The sequence below is a fragment of the Perca flavescens genome, chromosome 11, assembly GCF_004354835.1.
Source record: "Perca flavescens isolate YP-PL-M2 chromosome 11, PFLA_1.0, whole genome shotgun sequence".
NCBI lineage: Eukaryota > Metazoa > Chordata > Actinopteri > Perciformes > Percidae > Perca > Perca flavescens.
This window is the reverse complement of record NC_041341.1, coordinates 26668917-26692344: the sequence shown is the minus strand read 5'-3', so window position 1 is coordinate 26692344 and position 23428 is coordinate 26668917. Positions and strand designations below refer to the sequence as shown.

The 23428-nt window shown below is 39.3% G+C and overlaps 1 protein-coding gene across 2 annotated transcripts in view; it reads right to left on the bottom strand.

The window, feature by feature from the left end:
• thsd7ba (thrombospondin, type I, domain containing 7Ba) overlaps positions 1–23428 on the bottom strand; it is a 181675-nt gene that overhangs the window by 17661 nt on the left and 140586 nt on the right. The window contains exons 15-19 of one of the 2 annotated variants that reach the window (XM_028591769.1): positions 20622–20888; positions 19734–19912; positions 9699–9704; positions 5509–5642; positions 4211–4367 (exon numbers count right to left, since the gene is read on the bottom strand). In XM_028591769.1, the coding sequence (XP_028447570.1) occupies positions 4211–4367; positions 5509–5642; positions 9699–9704; positions 19734–19912; positions 20622–20888 (743 nt within the window). The remainder of the gene's footprint in view (positions 1–4210; positions 4368–5508; positions 5643–9698; positions 9705–19733; positions 19913–20621; positions 20889–23428) is intronic. The other variant, XM_028591770.1, reaches the window with a different exon arrangement.

Here is a 23428-nt window from a genome sequence, read left to right as displayed (position 1 = left end):
TACTGTGATCATTGTCTCTTCATGACCCACTTGAACCATTTAAATTACAATACCATCCATCTATCCATCTTCGTCCGCTTATCCGGTGTCGGGTCGCGGGGGGGAGCAGCTCCAGCAGGGGACCCGAAACTTCCCTTTCCCGAGCAACATTAACCAGCTCAGACTGGGGGATCCCGAGGCGTTCCCAGGCCAGGTTGGAGATATAATCCCTCCACCTAGTCCTGGGTCTTCCCCGAGGCCTCCTCCCAGCTGGACGTGCCTGGAAAACCTCCCTAGGGAGGCACCCAGGGGGCATCCTTACCAGATGCCCGAACCACCTCAACTGGCTCCTTTCGACGCAAAGGAGCAGCGGCTCTACTCCGAGCTCCTCACGGATGACTGAGCTTCTCACCCTATCTCTAAGGGAGACGCCAGCCACCCTCCTGAGGAAACCCATTTCGGCCGCCTGTACCCTGGATCTCGTTCTCTTGGTCATGACCCAGCCTTCATGACCATAGGTGAGGGTAGGAACGAAAACTGACCGGTAGATCGAGAGCTTTGCCTTCTGGCTCAGCTCTTTTCTTCACAACGGTGCGATAAATTGAATGTAATACCGCACCCGCTGCGCCGATTCTCCGACCAATCTCCCGCTCCATTGTCCCCTCACTTGCGAACAAGACCCCAAGGTAGTTGAACTCCTTCACTTGTGGTAGGGACTCATTCCCTACCTAAATAATAAACATAAATACAATACATAAATAAAAAATGTCAATTAAGTAATATAAAAACTTGAATGTTACATATTTAGGAAAACCATTTCAATTTGTAAATTAGGCCTTTACTTTCCGCTCTGTCAAAACACACTTTAAGCCTCTTCTGGCAGGAAAGAACTAAAGGCAATTACAAGCCACCTAAAATCTGTATAACGACATGTATGCTAAGCCTAACTTGAAAAATAAATATGAAGACCCAAGCCTCATTATGCCTCTTTTGCCAGCAAAACGTCATCACCCTAACCCTTTTTACATAATTATGTTTTACATGTAATGTAAAATTAGTCTATGGCAGCAAGTTTCACTGTGATAACCTGGTGTAATTGGCCAACAACCCGGAAGTCTTTCTGTGTGTCATGGTGGGCATGGAACGATAAATTAAGTAATCTAGCTCTCTATAATTATTTTAAATAACTTACTCATCAATAATGTTTTTTCCACCTTTATCAACCCATTTCTGCTCTTGAAAATACAAAACCGCTTTGGATAAAAGCATCAGCTAAATGACATGTAATAATAATGTAAAAAAGATGACACATTATCTATACAACTATGATGTATTATCTTATACTTATGATATAGCATATCTAATAATTATGAAAAAGTATCCTAGATTTATGTACTGAAGCTCCAATTAACATTTTTAATGTTAGAGTACAGTGTTTTTGTTTTGTTTTTAGACAAGGAGTTTATACTTTGGTGTTAACAGGCTGAGCTTTTACAGTAAAGGTAATGCACATTTAGTGACACAAATCTGTATAAACATCCTCTTACCACTCGAGGTATTGGAAAGAACTAGGACACCTGTTTGAATGGAATTCAACATTATTTGACACATACGGTTACTGCTGGATGGGTTTTCTGGCTGAAAGTCTGAATTATCCTGCAATGGTAAACTTGCAGAAAGCTGAATTCACTGCAATACTGACTTTTAGGCGGGGCAGTTGAAGGCAGATGAAGACAAGTGTGTTTAATTTGTGGAATTATTAATTGAGTGATTCATTATGAGAACTGTAAGAGGGCCACATTTAACACATTGGTAGCATGCAAATCACTCAAGTCCCACTACATGGGAATGGACATCCGTGAACGGAGAAGCAAAGGAAAATGTGGTATGTGGAGGAACTGTCAGCTCTGAGGGAAGAGGAAAGATTCTACTGATGAAGGTCTTTGCGTTGAGCTGCATTTGTCCCTCTGTTCCTGACGCATCACGCCATGCACCTCAATCACTGTCAGCTCCTAATGAGGGACCTTTGAGTGAGGCTCATGAATCAGCTGCAGTCATTTTGCCCCTAATGTTTCCACACAACCATGCACATGCAGATCCTTTCATCTGCATGCTCAACTGCGCCTTTAGCTCTTGACAGATTAGAAACAGGTTCAGAACAATTTTTTTATGCATAATTATTGAACATACTGCCACACATTTTCACTTTGTCTCTGTCACACACCCATACAGGGGATTGGGGATTATTTGCCATTGTGGAACCAATCCTGAGTAAACACTGAGTAAAATGAACAAAATGGGAAGTTGGCAATACTAAACCCAAACAATCTAGGCAATACAAATGGAGTAGCTCTTCAGATACATTGGATAGTTTAGTGGCTGCTTAGTTTGTCCTGTGCCCCACCCTCTCCTTTAGCAAAACCCAACCTAGAGTTGACGATTACATTCTCTCCCCATAGGGAGCTACAGTCTGGCCTCTGGACTTGAAAGTGTTGATTCTCATCCTGACCATTTCATATTCAGCGAAAAACTACCCTAAGCTGAGCTTGAGGAAATAGTTTATGAATATATGTGTTCTTAAATATGAATATGAAGCTTAGCCAAAGTTCAATCCTGAAGACTCCCTTTACTCACTCATTCATTCAACATCATTCATTCTCATCTCTCTCCGGCTGTTATTCTGTGGGCGTTCACTCTAGTAGTCAAACCAGACCTTGCCTTCTTTAGCAACTCTCTTCACCACCACCACCAGTGTCTAAACCCCAGGGGGAAATATCCTGAACTAATCACGGCATCACTACTTGTCTAAATATGCCATGTCACGATGGGGTCTAATCGCCAAAGACTCTTCTCAAATTCTTTTTTATCATGCACTTGAATAAAAATGGATTGTTCACTCTAAGTGAAGTCTCTCCAAATTGAAATATTATGAGCAGTAAAGTAAAGAGCGGTTAAGTGTTTATTTTTTCAGAATTTGTTTGATATTTTTTTAACTCAGAAAACTATGAGGAAAAAACCCAGGTACACAAACCAGTATTTTACCATTTTTAGCCCTACAATTTAAGCACTAGTTCCTATATTGCCTAATATTTTCCAAAACACATAGTGGTGTTGATAAATGCTGAATGTGTTTCCTGCCTTACAGGTCAGGGTGGGCCATTTGTTTCCTGTTTATTTCTGTTCCGTTTGAAATCTATGACGTAATCTTGAAGCCACTGAGTTGTTCAGAAATGGATGTCTGTTTCCTAAAATCAGCTCCATGAAAATCATAGAATAGGTAAAAAAAACACAACCATCCACTTTTGGCAGCTAGGTTGGGGAATAATGTTACAAAAGTCTAATTGCAATGTACCTAAAATAGTCGATAAACTGTGTACTCAAAGTGTATCCTATAAGCATGATGTAAACACAAAACTTTAATGCAGTTTGTGCTTCACCATAACAACTGTTATGGGTTTATTCTCTATACTATATGATTTTATTCTGTTTTAGACGGTCTTGGAGCTAAACACAATCCCCCATAATTGCATTTTTATTGACACAGTTGGCTTCAACTAAAATAAGGCTATGGTTAAGGAACATCATTGGCCATCATGCCATTGTGAATGTATGTGGACAGTGTGGGGAACAGACTGTCACAGGGTTATTAACCAGGATGCTTTCCTTCATCACTGTGCCACCCTCGGACCCCACAACACTGCTGATCTCATCACAATCCTGAACACACTGTACACCATCCTCATTCCAACTGAGTACAGGAATGGCCCAGGGCTATACAACTATCTCCAATTACAGTGGACTAGCATATTTTACACTAAGCACCCCTGTTTTACACTAACACTATCCATTTGCAAAGACAATTTCTCCTTCCAGGACATCAGGGAGTAAGATGTGTCTTTTCAAGATCTCCATCTTTCATCAGTGTCAGTCCGACGTCAAGACAGGTGAGGGTGAGACATAATTGCATTGGAGAACAATGAAGATAGGGCAATATCAAGACTGATTCAGTGACTGGACTTTCTGTTTGAAAACACGGTGGGTTCATACTGTGCTGTTATAAAAAAAAAACTGAAAAGCCTCTGTTCAATATCTTTCATTGCCAGTGGCTTATCTAGCCATTTTATCCAAATCTTTGCATATATGCTGTTGATTATGGACACATAAATAATCCCACTTGGCACACGACCTGTCAACCAACCAAGAAAACGGTCACTAGATTATTGCTTCTTACCAGGGGGCAGTTGCTCCAAGGTCCCCAGGGTGCCACAACACAGTCGTTGGGGCAGACCAGAAAGCAGACCTGGGCTCTTGGTGGCATTTCCTCCGGATCACACAGACTGTCTCCCAACGTGCTGTTCTCCCCACTTGCTGTTTCCTGCTTCACACACCTAGCAGAGGAACAGATGCAGCTATATAACTAGTCTCTGGGGCACTCCTAACTGGGTCCTTTTTTTGAGTTTCCAAACACATTTCTAGGTTTCTGACTTAAAATAGATTTCACTCCTCTCCCAGGTGAGATTTTGCAACTCATTTATTTCTAAAGGGGCTCTACAGTGTGTCTGGGTTCTCTGAACATTTAGCTGTATAAAAATGGAAATGTTCAAAAAGTGTATTAACTGTTTTTACTACATAAATTACAGCATTGGTTGTTTTGTTCCAATTACTTCAAATACCCATGTTTTTTGGAGAGAAACCTTTTTGGATATACCAAGCATGTGACTTTGACACTTGAGACCTAAGTTTGACTTCTTGGCAATAGTCAACATTGGCTTCTCATAGGTACTCTATATGGTACGGCTCTGCGACTTCATGTTATTGGTTGACACAGCCATCAGTCAAGAGTCAGCAGCCAAGATGGCGGTGAAAAAAAGTCAATGAAGTTCTAGGCCGGATTTCTAAGCTTTTGGAAGGGCTACAATCGCACTGATGCCTCTCTGGAAAGGCTTGGTTAGCTATCAGGCTAAAAACTGAACAGAACGAGGCTAGGTGAAAGCGATGCAGAGATACTGGAGATTATGTGACTTGATTTTTGGATTCAGAATTATTTCTCTTACAAATACACTGTAATTCCGTGATAGATTAAAACGTTTCTGGATGGCCTACAATCACATTGAGGACCTTGTTGAAATGTCTGCTCCTTTTCAGCAGCCGCGTGGTTGATTGAGATCTGTGGCTGTGACTCACACCTTAAGGTAGACTTATATTAAACAAGCGTGCACACAATAACACTGTTTCCCAGTTTGACATTTCCGATGGTGCATAAGCCAAAACCAACACTTGTACATACAGAGGTCAACCTTCACTGCTTTCCTCTGTGGCAATTTTAAGTACCACTAAACAGGGCACTGCCAAAAGGAACTGCTTCCTCTCATTAGGAAGCAGTAGTTTGTTTTGACTGTTTGTTTGTCTGGCATTGCAAGTGTCAGGACCAATGAGAGTGCCAGCTACAGGATCGTTGCCAGTCTACCCCTCCCGCTGTGTGTTGCAGTGCCAGGCTTGCTGTCTGCCAAGCGGAAGCCGCTCACTGACCTGATCTTGCGGCTTTGGACTCCCTCCCCACAGGCTGGCAGGTCGTCCACAGTGTTGATGGTACAAATGGACCAGGGCTCGATCCTCCACTCGTATTGGCTGCATTCAATGTGGCAAGGTGCTGCCTCGTACACCTGCATGTGTGTGCAAACACACACATGACAGACACACATACACACAAGGAAATGGACACACACGGGGATTATAGAAAAACAGCGGAAAGTGGACATGCATCCAAATCAGTTACACACACAACACAAGCGCGCGCACACACACAGACACACACAGACACACACACACTCACTCACACACACTCACACTCACACACACACACTTGATATATTAGGGAAGATATTAGGGACACTTTCACATTTCATTGTACACTAAAGTGGTGTCTCTATGGTAAAGCCAGTATTCATTTGTGTTTTCATTTGGTACATCTAACAATAAAAGATATATATATATACACAGTATATCTATGAAGGTATAATTTATTGCCTTGGTATAGGAGCTATACATGTCAACATGCTGTTTAAGAATATTCTCTTATTGCATGTATTTTTAACATTAAGCACATCCGTATACGGATATTGCTTTCCTGGGATATTTTGAAGTCAACACTACTCCCAATTAAGAGAAGAACCATTAAGGTGTTGCCCAAGATGCTGGAGTTTGATATCAGGATATAAGCACAGGATTACACTGTATCAGAAATAAATGAAATGTTCAACCCTCAAAATAGAAATAGTGCAGCTTTCACCACAGCGGGGCTCTGAACTAACTGATGGGCACTTAACATTGTTAATGTTACCACTGAAGAAAAGTACAAGAATGTATTATTACAATCATTTTGCTACTAATTTCAGAACCTTGACGTCATTTTTCAAAACTCTAGACACAAAACTCACAACCAATGATCAAAATACACATTTTTCAAAACTAACACTTTTTTCAATTGCTTGGATACAATACACATAAACAAAAGATCATTTGTTTATTTAACAAAGATCACTTGTTCAATATGACACAACTTAACATCAAAGTACTACTATTTCAAAAAGCAATTCACACATTACATTTCAGATGAAATGAATAGACAATTGTCTATTCATTTCATTACAATCATCTAACTATCAATCCATACAACTACTCAAAATGATAAGTAACTGTTGCATTACTCTTAATGCATAGTTGTATGGAAACAGACAAACAATATTCCATGTTTAAATCATGAAAGTTCATTGTCACCAGTTAGCGTGGAGCATGAACCAATTAGAATACAGTATCTATGGATGTAATATTTCATCATCATTCTTTACTGTAATGTACTACTGTTTACCAGACAATGTTTCTATGGTCCCATGTACTACCTTCACTGTACTGTACTACTGTTTACCAGACACAGTTTCTATGGTCCCATGTACTACCTTTACTGTACTGTACTACTGTTTACCAGACACTGTTTCTATGGTCCCATGTCCCAACTTTTCAGACTATTTACAGTATTGACAGTATTGCACTGTATGGATTCAGGCACTTGGAATTTCTTGTCCAATTCTTCCAACTTGCTACTGATGATTGAGATATATAATTTACAGTCGTGAAAAAATTAGGACACCCATGCTAAAGTTGACTAAAAAGAGGAATAAAAAAATCATCTTTTGCAAATTGATCTTAATGCCTTAATTAAAAAAATTAGGAAAAATCCAATCTTTAAGGACACCAATTTTCTTTGTGAATGAATAATGTATCGTAAATAAATAAATGTTCTTCCTTAAAATACAGGGGGCATAAATAAGTACACCCCTATGTTAAATTCCCATAAAGGCCGGCAGATTTTTATTTTTAAAGGCCAGTTATTTCATGGATCCAGGATACTATGCATCCTGATGAAGTTCCCTTGGCCTTTGGCATTAAAATACCCCCACATCATCACATACCCTTCACCATACCCCCACATCATCACATACCCTTCACCATACCCCCACATCATCACATACCCTTCACCATACCCCCTCACATCATCACATACCCTTCACCATACCCTCCACATTATCACATACCCTTCACCATACCCCCCCCACATCATCACATACCCTTCACCATACCCCCACATCATCACATACCCTTCACCATACCCCCCCCCCACATCATCACATACCCTTCACCATACCCCCACATCATCACATACCCTTCACTATACCTAGAGATTGGCATGGGGTATTTTCCATAAAATCATCTCTATATGCAAATGAAACCATCTATTAGACTAACTGAAATCAAACCATGCCAATCTCTAGGTATGATATATATATATATATATATATATATATATATATATATATATATATATATATATATATATATATATATATGTGTGTGTGTGTGTGTGTCGTTGCAAATGAGAATTTGTTCTCAATCGACTTACCTGGATAAATATATATATATATATATATATATATATATATATACTTTTACCACATTGGTCTGTAGTATTCTCTCTACTACTGCAGTACATTTACAGGGATGTATTTACTTGTAGTACCATAATGAAACATGTATCACCTATTTTGTACTACAATATTTAATGATTGTACGAACGATGACCCAGTAAAATTATGGGTAGCTTGTGTGTGGGTGATCTAAAGTAATGTTTCAATGGTATTTCACAATATATTTGTTTTTTGAACCAGTGATTGTGCAAGTGCAAGACTTCTTTAGAGATATGAATGCACAATGTTTTGAACATTGGATAGCCTGTGTTACAAGTGATGACTGTTGTGAGTTTTGTGTCTAGAGTTTTGAAAAATCACATCAAGGTTATGAAATTAGTAGCAAAGTGATTGTAAAAAACTGTAATATTATTCATACTGAAATAAAACGCATGCATGATATGGAGAGAACAGCATGCAGTGTAAAAAACAACAATAACCATGGCAATAGGCCCTTCAGCTTAGAATGTAATTGGCTGGATATTGAGCCAATTCACTTCTTCCCACTCAACCAGTAACTCTGGCATGTCTGTATAACAAAGGAAACAGCCAGCGCCGTGCTCCTGTAAACACATGTTTACTCTCAATCTATGTAACAGTCTGCCACAGTAAAAGGTATACTCTAGAGGACAATTTGTGGAAAAAGCTATGACAGGCTGTAATGGGTGCCTGTAAATGTGTGTGTGTGTGTGTGTGTGTGTGTGTGTGTGTGTGTGTGTGTGTGTGTGTGTGTGTGTGTGTGCGTGCGTGCAGACTACTCAGAGAGAATGAGTGTTGAGTATTCCCTCCCCTACGGGCCACACAGATGCCTATTACACACCCTCATCATCTCCCATCTGTCCCTGCAGATGCCCTTGCAGGGTAAACTGGCAACTGCTCTGCTCCCACTTCATCCACTCCTACTGTAGAAACACAATTTCGGCTTAACAGCTAATTTTCATTACCACGAAGAAGGAAAAAATGTCCGCAATATATAAACTATTTATTGAGCATTGACACCATTTGTTTAGTGAGAAATGATGGGACCACAGCACTTACCAAATGGGTTATAGTGCCACAACACATAAGGTGCCAAATAGATATTTAATCATTTGTTGGCAGGTTAAAGATGGTGCACTACGACACACAGAGCAGAATAATACTGGATTTGCTCCCAAATACATCTTAGGTCACACACATGTACGAAGAGCTGTCATTGCTGAGGATAGAGGAAAAGGCTTTCAGTTAGAATCAGCTGGTAGAGACCGGATTCCCTCGTTGGTTATACGCTATGAGCAATCTCAATCAATCTCTACCTTTTGTTTTTTTGTTCCCTGAAATGAAATATTTCTTTTTTTGGGATAAGCTATACAAGAAGGATCTTACCCGGCTCGATTTCTTTGAGGACACTCTTAAAAGCTTTATCGACTATTCACTTAAGATGATATAATATCATATAATGAAGTCATCCTTTTGGAAATGTCAATCTGAGTCCCCGCAGTTAAAAAGCAGATGGAATATCATCCAAATGCACTTCACATAAATTATTTTCATCCATGTAGCACTCTCTCCAATCAAACTATTGTTCTTTCTCTCTACGAAAAAGGTCACAGGAGTATATGTGACTTGGACAGATCTGGCATGCATTTTTGATCTGGCATGCATTTTTGTCTTCATTAGCTAATAGCAGAGTATAAATACAGAATGAACGGCACTGACCTGAGCCTGCGTGGATGTCCATATTAGCAGTGCAAGACAAGCCAGAAGTTGGGCAGGGGAGAGAAGAACAATGATATGATCATTAGTTTAGATTTTGCCTGCAGTGACAGAAATGTATAGTTTTGCTTAAATTTGATTTTTCTTTTTGTTGAAAATACTGCATTCTGCTCTGTGGTTCATTAATCAGGGTAAAGGATGATTAAATACTTCATCATCTGCAGGGAATCTAGCGGTCCTGGACATTTTGCCAAACTGAATGATTCATAGTGTTGAGAGAGTTTTAAAGTGCTGCAGTTGGTTGCAACAGCTGTGCAATGGCCAGACCTGCAGCTGAAGGCAACTCCGAGAAATTAATTTGTCTGGAGATGGTGAGAGGGAAGTCGGCGTGAATGAGCATATGCTCACAGAGGCTGTACACTCTGTATCTAAACAAGGTTACTATAAGTAACTGTTATGTTGTTGACAAGAAACCGTTCAGGCTGTCCTGATTTATTTTTTTCACAGTAAAAGGGACATTCAAATAAAATCCTCTGACCCAAGACAGAACTAAAATGTGCTATAGACATAGAGACCTTTGAACTGGACATTTACTTGACTCAGAATGCTTGTTTGTGCCAAATACAGTATGCTTCATGCAGTGACAAATTGTCATAGCAAGAGCATGCATCCATGTATATGCAGCAAAGCACCCTGGATGCCAAAGCAGTCACTATTTCCATCTTCATTCATTCATTTATATCTGCACATCTGAACGAGACAAGCTCAGGACCAGGTTTAACTTATCTTCATTTCTGGTCAAGAGGAAATAGCTAATGGTCACTAAATTTAAAGACCCAAGTTTATATAAAATAGTATCTGTTCATTGAAATTGCCACATGCATGGCATGTAAAGTAAATTGCATTATTGTCAAACTCTCTCAATTGTTGTATGAGATTTTGGTTTTTGCTTCCATCCAAAACAAACAAACACACACACCTGCTACAACTTGATGAAAACCCCATGCATACAGACATACATAAATACACACTGTGGGTGCCTACATAGTGATACATGTGCAACATATGAAGAGATTATACACACAGACATACACAAATAAACACATATACAAAATGACACGTTAAGTGCCAACAGGCAGAGAGAAAATGGGACAGGAAGCCTTAAAGAGGAGCACTTTCATCTAAAATCACTGTCATAGTGTGACTACAATTTTAAATAGACAGCGCTGCTGTCAGCAGGTCCCTGGATGAATTAGAAAACAATGGCTCCTCTGAGAAACACAGTGGGATCCTTTCCCATGTGATGATGACTTCTCAAATATACTCATGAAATGAACAGTTGAATGTATAATGCAGCCATTAGGATGACTGCCTGTGTGTGAGTTAGATGCCTGTTTATGCTCAGAAAAGACATGATGCTGTGCAAAGAACCCTTGTTTCTGCTATAACATTAAAATATAAGCTACTGTAAATGATGTAGATGAAAGATGATAAGCTGAAATGCAGCCACAAGGCCTACAACACTGAAAAAAACTAAATCACAACAACAAAATCCGCAATAACCAACATTTTGAGCAACAAGAGACTCTGTACCAAGGCAATTAGAAGTCTGGGTTTGTGATCTGCTCTTAAGCCCTGCTGACACACTGATCCCTTCACACTTCCTGATGATTTAAGACTGGGGGGATAACATAGATGATCTCCTGAGGAGAGCATGATTCTGCCATGAGAAAAAATAAGATCAAACCACTCATGGTATTCTACATGCAACGTGAAATATATAAAGATGTTATTCTGCAGGAACTTGACATACTGTAGGTACTTAATGTAGGTACTTAATGTGCTGGAATTATAGCAGTGACATTTTCCTGGTACACATACAGTAATAACATGGCCATGTTTGGTATCCATGAACAGCATAGTATTATTGTACGGTAGGACTGTATTTAAATGTGTAATAGCAACATGTTGTGTCTCAATTGTATAACAGAAACAGTGAACCCGGAATTTTCAATCAGCTGTCAATCTTTCCAAGTTATCAGTTTCACACTAGCACCCACACATGGCCACGAGAGACACCTCTATAAAGTAACTGCTCTAAAATTAATTTCGATCTTTGATTACTGAGTTGGTTCACATATCATATTCTCGCTCTCCTACTGTCTTCCAACTAGGTCTCTTACCACCAAGGATGTCAATGAACCAAAGGCCTTACTAGATTTATATCTGACATCCTTCTTAGACCGCAGGGCAATGGCGTGACTTTCCATAATTACACAATTTATTTGCCCATCAAGCTCTATTTTCAGCTCTGACATAATTTCCTTTGCTCACTTGCTTTGTAATCTATTACCACGACACAGCTCAACAAGACATGTTCATGAGCAGAGACATTTCGCAAGCACTTAACCTCACATCCACTTTTAATAATAGCCATGGTCAAAGATCTTTGTCGAGAATGAGCTCCCTCCCCTATTATATCGTCTATAAATATAAATATTATATAGCCAATACCTCTATTTCACAGTTCAAATTAGTACTGTATATGAGCAATTTGTACTTTGAGGAAAAAAACTCACATTAACACTGAAATTTACCATCACAACAACCCCTGCTGGCCCCATCTGGGCCCTTTCGTCTTACATTTCTTCCTGTTAAGTGTTAATTCTACTGTCTATCTCTTTGTCTAGTATTGTTATAATTGTATATTTTGTGGTTGGTACAAGAAACATGTTTTTAAACAGCCATTTGGTACCAGATGTACATGTAAGAGAGTATGAATTGCTAGATGTAGGTGTTGATACACTGTTAAAAAGAACTACTATATAGTCACATTTAGATAAATACAAGTACATTTTATTGAACTAATGTAAAGTAAAAACTGGCAAAATGTGCATCAATTGTGTCATTTGAAAAATGAGCATGTATTAAATATTTTCCCAGACACTTAATACAATTTGTTTTTCTAATCAGCAGACAGAAGCTGTGATTAACCTTTGTATCTGAAGTAAATGATGTGGACTATCTGGGTTGCTAGAGGCTTGAGGAAAAGATAGAGAGGCTCCAAAATGTAGCCTTCCTGGTTGGCAGCGCTTCAGTCTGCCTTAACAATATGCATTGATTGTAATGCAAGGAGACACCTTGCTTTTTGGGCTGGGCCTACAGGGGGAGAATAACACATGCCCAAGCACTGCTCGACGTTAATTACACATCATTGGCCTTAGGAAGCTCCATCAGCAGTTGGCTGCTAAAATCTTTCATCTTAATCAAGGAGAGAGATGAGTTTAGCACTTGGGTGCACTTAGGTAAAAACAAGAACATTTGTTCTTTATTTATCTTCTTATATTTGGGATTCATCCATTATTTAGACTTGCTCTGGGCTGTTTTGGGGGAATTAATGGATGGACAGCATGCAGAATGATAAAAGATTTGATTGTCATGACATCTGCTGTGGACGATCTATAGCATCTATAGAATCCCAATTTCTTTGGGAACCGCCTTATCTTCATTGAGAAAACAGCCATGTCTCTCTCATCAACACAGTCTCACTCCCTACTCGTCAAATTCATTTCTTTATTTTAATAATATTATTTTGGTCTTATTACCGGTGAAATATTACAGTAGGTATATGCTGTAATACAGAACATTACGATATGATCCGAGCTAGACGCATTCAAAGCCGATAACTATCTGTATTGTTTAACTCCTCAAATAGAACATTTGAAAAAAACATCAATATTATGAATATTATATATTTTTATCTTTGTATCCGCTGAGCGGGACATACTATGTCACTTCCGGAGTTTTCCGCGGATTCGTTTAAATGTTATTATGGTACATAACTTACTTGAACAAAATTGAGCAATGTGTTGTTGCTGGTGACCAAACCACTGACTGTATATATGTATATTGAAGCGATACTGGCGTTAAATACCAGCTGATCGCTGCCCGATTCTTTGAAATGAATGGGCGCATTGCATTGGGGGATATCGGCTTTGAATGCTTCCTGCTCGGATCATATCGTAATATTCTGTATTACAGCATATACTGTAATATTTCACCGGTAATAAGACCGAAATAATATTATTAAAATAAAGAAATGAATGCCATGATAACATGTAAATAAATGTTGATAGATGTAGCATTATAGTTTAAAAAATATAAATCAACAAAAAAGCAACCCAGCTTCCCTGGCCGAAATAGACGGAAATAATAACATTAAAAGAAATACATATAAACCATGATAATATCTCGTGAATAATGTTGATTAAAACAGCAGTTATTGGGCTAAAAATACCAATAATAACTGTCACAGATTTCGAGTTAAGGGGCGGGGGTCGTGTTTTTTTCTTTCGTTGATATCCGACGGTGAGGGAATAACATGAATGTCTATCGAAAAATAACGTCAAGGGTACCCCTATTTCGTTGAAACTTGACGCCAGGGTTCCTTGACCATGCGTCATACATTTGACGAGTAGGGAGTGAGACTGTGTGTTGCTCTCATAATACAAAGTCATTCAAATAAAATTTGTTAAAATGTTTTTCTAAATGCCTCACCGTACCTCAATTTCACCCAAGCTTCATCCTCTGATTCATATGTTCTTCCTCTAATACCAAACCAGTTGACAAAAATAATTAATTTGTGGATTTACTGCAAAACCTTGATGAATATTCCACAGTGGTGAAGACTGAGGACCAAAAGCCAAGCCTTGCTGAAACAAGCTAAACTAAGCTAAGGACAAATTAACTAGCAACCACTGTAAACACTGTTCAAAACACAGTAGTGGGGAGTAACATAAAGAAGCATTAGGCAGTTATAAATACAAAATTAGAACATAATATAAGTAAAAAATTAAAGAGACAAAGGGATTCAACAGAGTTGTACTTGTTTAGTGAAAAAAAACTCACAATTGCACTTGAATAAGGTAATAAGCACAGCAGCTTATATTGTTGAAAAGCAGCTGTCCTATGTACAGTTAACAGCAGATAATGATAATGGTTAGTGAGGCAGATACCAATGCCAGATGTCTAAAGACAAACTGGGAGCAAAATGTTAAACGCATTTAAAAACACCTGGATGTTATGGTTGTCTGATAATGCATGTGTTTTTGTGGTCTACTGAGGGTAGCGGTGGTTGTAGAGCCTCAAAACAGCAGGCAGGAGGTGCCTCTTTCGCACACTGTATGTGGAGCATCCTGGCACCGAAGGAGCTGCCATAAGCACTTATTGTTCTATGCGGTGGGTGGCAGGTGTTGCACTTACTAGATAGTAGATACAGCAGACACAACTTTGACTGAGTTGTTTGAAAGCTTTTGCAGATGTAACGTTCCAGATTATGAAAGGACACAGGACTCCACACAATCCTCAGGATAATGACCACTTCATTCACCCTGACACATGGCTGGTACGGAAACACACCATGCAGGGGACTAAGGTAGGCAAGGAAGAGCCTTTCCAGACTCTTCATATGCTTGGACTGCAGAACTGACCACCCTGTGGCCATTCCTTAGCAATGTACCACCAACCATGGGGTATATACTATAAGGGAAATATACTATCTAGTGAACTGAAGAGAACAGAGTCCACCCGATAAGCAGCATTATGCTAAGACACATCAGTTTTGCAGCAGATAATGTATTAACTTATTCAAATTACAAACTTGAGTCTTGGCTTGGAGCAGACAACATCTCCTCTATGTAAAGCAGCATTGATAAACAGCAGATGGTCATGCGTTCATTAAATGTGATCATAGTCCAGCAACTACTCCAGAGTTTAACAAGAGCTCAGCTGTTTAGGTCTAATTTATGATATGTGAACAGCAGAGCAAGCTGTCACAGAACCCAATGCTTTTGAGTTGATAATGGTTCTCTTGTGCTGATTTGTGTGGAGAAAATCTGAATTTGATCCCTTTAGGGATATATCAAAGGATTTAAAGCCAATATACAATTATTCCCCTCTACTAGTAACCTCAGTTTAACAGGCCAAGAGGAAGCTGACAACAATGCCAACAAACATGAATACCTCCAAACTAACCACATGCTCACATGAGAAGTCAAAATGTACTGCTGTTGTAACCAATAGCATCTCAAAAGAAGAAAAAAAATAGACATTGCTACAGACATTTCCACACACCCATACATACATAAATGACTGATTCCACGTTTCTTCTATTTTTTAATATGGCTTCTGTAAACAAATACCTATATTACGCCTTAGTCAGAGGCACGTTCATGTTCAAATGGTTTGTTTCGGAGACATATATCAGCACCATAAGAGCTTAGCTTAGCAGCCATACCATGACATCGGCCACAAGAAGATCCGTGGGGAAGCAATACAAAACCCTCACTCGATTGTTTTCTAGCCTGTTGGAACTCAACGTTGACAACGATGATACATACAGTGAATGAAACCATTTGTAAGACTTGCAATGATTCCAAGCCTCCAACAGCAGGAAAACATTGACTTCTGCCTTGAAGTGTGCGATTGTGGGCTAATATCAAATGAGTCATTTCTCGGAGTCGCAGAATGCTGTCAGCCGCACTGAATGAGGAGCACACACATGATTATGTCCTTCATAAATCTGTTCTGAAGTGGCATGATAAAACTGGAGGTGTGCAGGCTTGCTGATTAAAAGCCATTTAGAGAATCAGCAGATAGGTGGATAAAAAGAGTAAGAAGAGCAAGACAGAAGAGTGCATTGCATATGCACATAGTGCACGTACATAATGGCACACTGTACGTCAGGTTTGAGCATCACTTGAGTTGTCTGCCTTCATTCTCAAATCAAAGCACATTCTCTCCGTCTATATGGTATGTGGTATTCAACAAAAGCCGTCAGTGGGACAGAAAGCATTAAAGCAGATCATCTTATTTAACCAATCTTTCCACTTCCACTCTGACCTGCAGTTGCAACAGGCAGATCAACACATCGATAGAACCGACATAGGCCTATTGAATTTGTTGAATTCCATAGGAGGAGGATTCTGTGACCGCAGGAAGTAATATTAGGAACTGCAAGTGGTGAAATGACCCCGCACAACTCTGTCTTCTTTCTAGAAAAAGAAAGACAATATAGCACAAACACACACACACACACACACACACACACACACACAAAAGGCACCTGTCTTTTAACCTTATAGATTGCTCTCACAAACAAAAATACCATCTTTCTCCAAGGACAGGGCCAGTGTGTGGCTCCAGGCTTTAATAGAATGAAAAAAGAACTATGTGACTGACACAGTGGTTGGCAGCCATTCAAGACAGTTCTGTTAAATGATATGGAAATAGTGCATATACTACTTGATATCTCAGCATTTGGCGGCAAACACTTGTGGGAGTTTTGATGAAATTCAAATGTCTCCTGTAATTATAGATCCGATTTGTGCACTCTGCCTTGACATCTGTAAGCTCTCTGTGGCAGTCTCTCAGGGAATCTTGTATTTAAATATGGGCTACAAATAGCTGTACTGTAAAATCCATCTGTGAAGATCCATCATTTCATCAGCATTTGGATATTTGCAGCTATTAAATTATATCTAATTTAAAAAAGCAGTGATATATAATTCTAAGAAAATTATAGTACTGTTTTTATTTATTAAAAAATATTATTTATTTATTTATTAAAAAACAAAATTAAAAAAGATGCGTTTAAACTGAAGAAAACAAACATCCCAAACACCCCTAGTCACTTATACACACATTCATAAGAAATAAGTTGCAGGATGCCCAAGTGTGACTATTAAAATATTTGTTAAATGTTTAGTATTCCACAACATGTATGGCATGTCTAATTCTTCTTTACTTCTACTGTACTTTCAGTATATGCAGCTGTTATATGTCAAGAATGAAAAAGACAAGAGGTATTTAAAGGCTTGTGAACTGTGAACATCACTTAATCTAATAAAGAGCAGGACAGGCCTTATTACACCCACATGCACACCGCTTCAACATGTGAAGAAATTAAACTCGACAGATTGACTTTGTTGATTATGATTGATAAGCTATGATTAGACAATTGCCGTGCTGGGGAAGGGTTCACGGTTTATTGTAAACACACCTACAGTACAGTTAGTAACATTCCATTCAAAGTTAGTTCTTTGTTCTTTTCCCACTTGAACACTTGATTCTGAGGGGGCCACAAGATCTGTAATGACAGGTTTTCAGTGAGGTGACGCATGAATTATTCATCTTGATTACACTTGCTCTTGATCATCTTTTACCAATGCAGGGAAATCTTACAGGCTTATTAACAGCACGTTTACAGTTTACTTTACAGCCCAACTCCCACACGGTCTGTTCAACACTGTGGCCATTTCTGCTCGTTATTTTCATAGTGGCACTTTCTCTCTGTCACCCTCTCTATCTCTCTCCCTATCTTACTTGCTCACTCAACCATGTGATGAGAGGATGAGTTGTGGTGCACTGTAAATTCAGCTCTGTCAAGCCAGTCACTTCTGGCCGTGGCTTGAAGGGAAACGTCTGCTGGTGGGAGCGAGCTCGGAGAGTAGTTCACAGTGGCCGATAAGAGAGCAAGTGTTTGAGAGGAGAGGACGAGAGACATTAGGAATGTGAATATTCTTTGTCACGCTGCGCCCTAACAGAAACTAAATTAAGTACCAAGGACCAAGTATGAGGGCTGAGCGGTGGAGTGTACTGGCTCAAGGAGAAAGCAGGTTTTTTTTTGAGACCCTGACAAGAAGTCACTTGTGACCATCCAGAAATTTCCTTGTTTAACACAACAGCATTGCTTATTGAACGGGAGTAGAGGTTATAGTATCTTTCCACCCACACCTCGGACAGATGTACTTCACTTTAAATGGCCAATTTGATCATGTTAACAATGAGGCCTTGTCCACCCTCAGGATGAATCCGCGAGGGCATTGGCAACAGTAAGCTCCAATTTTATTGGCCAGAGGTTATTACAGGGCATTACTACAGGGCCATATAGACCTTGTTAGTGGGCACTTAACCATCTGTACACAAAATCTCTCCACTAGAACACACTGGAATATTTTTCGCACAGCCGTGCCTCATCTCCATACTGACCTCTACAAACTAAAGTGTCCTTTCAAGCCCATTCAAGCATACAGGCAGCATTCATAAAACACTTCCCCTCTTTAAACCATGACCCCATGAGAGGTGCGCTGTCACAAAATACTTAGAGCTATGGATGAAACCTGACTATGAAATATCAAAAGCTCCCATCTGTCCACTTCTCCCTGTCTACACCTTTCCTTTTTGTTACTTGACACCACCCTGTTTTTATGTCAAGGAAAGGGCATGTCTGGCAAGGCAAATGATGTGGTCTGACTGAAGACATTAGAAAATGAACAGGTCACCCTGGAGTCCCACTGGCAGATGGGTATTAAGCCATATCATTGAAATGTGAGCAGAATGCAACATCTCCACTGTGTATTTATGTGACAACATTGGACTGCAACACGACCAGGGATGGAGGAAAATATGTTATCCAAATGCAAACTGGAGATGTGTAAAAACTGAAAATACAAAGTACAGCATGCACCATACTAATGTTCCCAGTGAGACAATGCGGTGTGTCTTTCTAAAACATGGAGTAATGTGGATACTATTAGAATTCTGCAAATTAATTTGTCTACATTTAGCGTGGCCTCCCTTTTACATGTACTTTAGCGGTGAACATGAATGGACTGGGAATATAGATTTCCCTCAACTGCATTCTATTATATGTGCCCCTGGAAACGATTAAGTCCAGGGAAAAGTGACTTGACAACAATGTAGATGTATGATGAGGTCAACCTTGTTCAACTGTTTGCTGTGTCTTATTATGCAAACTAAAATGCATTATTTTTTAATGTCCATAAACTGTACACGAGCAAGTGTTGCACAAAAATACAGTCAGAAAATGGCTCTTAGTTCTTAAGAATACCAGTATGAGCTAATTTCCACTTAAAAGACATCAGCAATAAGTCACAATAAGTCACCTTCCACATGTTGTTTCCCTATTGTACTGTACAGAATGTGGACATACAGTACAAGCACTGGTGCACACCTTACCTGATTCTTCAAATCCAGCTTGGGGCACGGGCGACCCCCGTTGAAAGCTTTTTCCCTGAGCCACTTGGATCTGATCTTCAACCCGCTGCCACAGGATGCACTGCAGGCTGACCAGGCTGACCAGTCACTGAGCTTACAGTCTAGAGGGCAAGGGATGTGGCAAACCTCCACCATATAGCCTGAAATTTAACATTGGCAGACAAGAGGGGGGATGCCTGATTTAGACTTGGTCAGCGGATGCAGTGAGGATCACATTAATGATGTCAGACAGACATGCCACTGGCTTGCGCTCCGCCAGGCCTTGGACTTGCTCACCGTGACACCGAGAGCTAATTATCTGCCTAATGAGTGTCTCATTCCTACACAATGCCAACACAGCGAAGTGAAACAGCTTAAGGGTTTTCACACTGTATAATGCCTTTTGTTTGTTGGCTGTCTCTGAATAACTGTATTTGCATTATTCACCCAAGTGTTTTATACACTGAAATATGCTGAAAAAAATGACAAAGATGACTAAACATTTTAAGTAACCACCATCTTCAAGCATTACAATGTAATGGCATTCTTATGTATTGATTACGTAATAAGGGTGTCACCAGTATCACAACACTAATGTTTTGCCTATATACTGGCAAGTACTGAATATTTTGCTTTTAGGCTTGGAAGTGATTAAAATGGGGACTGTACTTGCCACCGATTGGTTGCAAGAAAAAATAAAAAATAACCTCACCCTAACAAGAACACAATGTCAGGCTGAAAGAATGAAGTGAAATAAAATGCTGATTCAGTCTAATTATCAGGCTACAATTTTGTAGGCTTGTAAAGGGTCAATATGTTAAACTAGTGAAATGTCCTAGTACCTGCAATATATATTCCTGTGAGTCCTACCTGAGTCTGTACAATGTGTGGGATTGACCAGATGTCCCTGCTGGTCTATACAGGCCACAGCTCTGTAACGCAGACCTTGGCCACACTCCTTCACCTCCCGGTGGCTCATCCAGCCCTGCAGGGACCCCGGAGGTGAAGGATCAGGGAGGAGGCATGCAGACCAGTTCCCATAGGGCTGGGACAGAAACTCGTCACAGGGACAAGTCTCTGTCTCCTCTAGGGGGTGTAACTTCTCATCCAGGCAATGCTCCTTCTTTTTACTGCGACCTGAAAAAAGATGGACAAAACAATGGAGAGTTACTGTGCACTGGGTGGATGATGCATGCTGTATGAATAGGGTGTAAAGCTAACTTTTTCCCATGTTGGAATAGAGTATGAGCTACTGAATGCATACATAGATGTATTGTTTTTTTCACGTACATAATGGCGTACTGTACGTCAGGTTTGAGCATCACTTGAGTTTGTCTGCCTTCATTCTCAAATCAAAGCACATTCTCTCCGTCTATATGGTATGTCAACAAAAGCCGTCAGTGGAACAGAAAGCATTAAAGCAGATCATCTTATTTAACCAATCTTTCTCTTGAAATTGTATTTAAACATCAGTTCATAGAGAGCAAAACAACAACTGTTCAGCAAACTGGAATGACAAAGAATGAACTCTAATCAAAATATGAATAAAACTAAAAAGCACAATGACTTCTTTTGTTCATTTATTTATAATGCATTCATAATCTTACAATGTCAGCACGTCAGCAAAGTAAACTATAAACTGAGTGCAAATTGCTCATTTGTATCATTGTGATTGTCAAATAAAGTAAAGCATTTTTGGCCTTTAATTGATAGGACAGATGTAGACAGGAAAAGGGGAGAGAGAGGGGCAAGACATGCAGCAAAGTGCCGCAGAATTAACCCTGGGCCCCTGCGGTAAGGACTGAGTCTTGGTACATGGGTAGCACGCTCTACCAGGTGAGCTACCAGGGCGCCCCAAGCTGACACATTATTTTCAGACAAAGCTGTCACTTCCAAGAACTACTGTATGTGAAACAAAAGTGAAAAGAGGTCTAGTGTGTTTTTCAAAAAAGTAAATAATTTAAATGGCAAATGTGACATTTAAGTAACAACAGCAACACAAACTCTTTGAAATGGAGAAAAAAAGACATTGTGTTGACATCTTATTTCTTTAAAGGCACACATGGCCCAAATATATATAAAAAAGACAACAACTTTGTGAACATACATTTAGTTTTTTATGACCAAAAAATTATTTCATATAACTTTGAGGTGGAGCCACTCCAATAATAGTATTATAGTAACATAATATATTCAAATGTCAATAAAGCAACAATGGGTCCATTCCAACACTTTGCTGTTACTCCATCCCGTCCCCCTGCTCCATGCTAGGTCACGACTAAACTTTAACCATGTTTTTCATGTGATTTTATTCCACCTTTTATTGTGATGCATTTAAATGAAGTTAAATTTGCACTGAGAAGAAAGTCATAACATAATTTTAACCTTTTTGTTCCTAAAAACAGGCAGTTGAACATCTGTAAATGTGTTTACTACTTTTTACATCTGGTTCCATCGCAGGCATAGTCAAATAGACATCTCTTTCTAAATTTCTGGTTACATAACACAAATGACTGCCAAAATATGGGGGTTATTCTCCCCTGTAGATTTAATTTATAGGAAACTATACTTAAGGGAATGGTGCACACATACTGTAATGTGTGTTTCGTCACTTCAGCTAAACTCTCTGAAGGTAAGACCAGGGTAATTGTTTTTCTACATACTATCAAAACAACACACTCTGTGTAAGTAGAATACAAACAAGATTGTGGTTTTATTCAACTGAAACACAATGTCTATATTTCTCACCGTTAGTATGTCATTTGGATGCAAATGCCACATATTTAGGCATAACACGTACAGTACAGACGTTGAGTGCTACCATGAAAACCTGAAAGAGTGAAAACTGCTGCAACTGAGCTCCCACTGAGGAAATACTGAAAGACACACAATTTCCCTCAAGAAGCTTGTGCCTTTTATCTCCTGATGCACATTTATTCCCTCTCATTCTTCATCCATGACTTCTCAACAGCACACAGTGGTTGCTTTTTATTATTAATGATTAACGGTGCACAGAGAGCTTTTGATTCAAGTGGCTGACAATAGTGGAGAAATCACAGCCCATGGAGGTTTGATATCCATACACAGTTACAAAGTATATTATTAGTCCGTAATGTTAAGTTCTGGAGTTACTTTTTGTGATTAAAGTACTTTAATTCTGTTTTTGGTGTACCTACTTTCCCTCAGTCTGCCTTGTTTTATATAACTTTGTAATTTTATATCTTTACTATGATGCGTATGGCAACTCCTAGTAACTTCACTAGAACAGAGCAAGAGTTTTTTTTTTTTGCAGTACTCACCCTTACAACCCACAACATGTCTTGTGGGTGTCATGTAATCTACTGATGCTTCTTTTAATGAAGAAAGTGGTGCCAAAATGTTTATGTGGAAATCAAACTTGATTGCAGCTACACTCAAAACAAAATGTCACTGAAATGTCATCAATGAATATTAGAAAATGGATGGAAAGATGCACCATGGACTGGCAGCAATTGTTTCAGCAGTGATTTCTTTCTTTGAAATTGAATTCACACCCACAAAACACCAGCTCAAACTCTTTTGTCTAATGAGGGTGAAAATTAATTTTTCATTTTCAAGCTAAAGGCCTCCATTAAGACCTCTATTATGACTATTAGCGCTAACCTCTTAATACAGTTCACTTCAGACTTCAAATAATT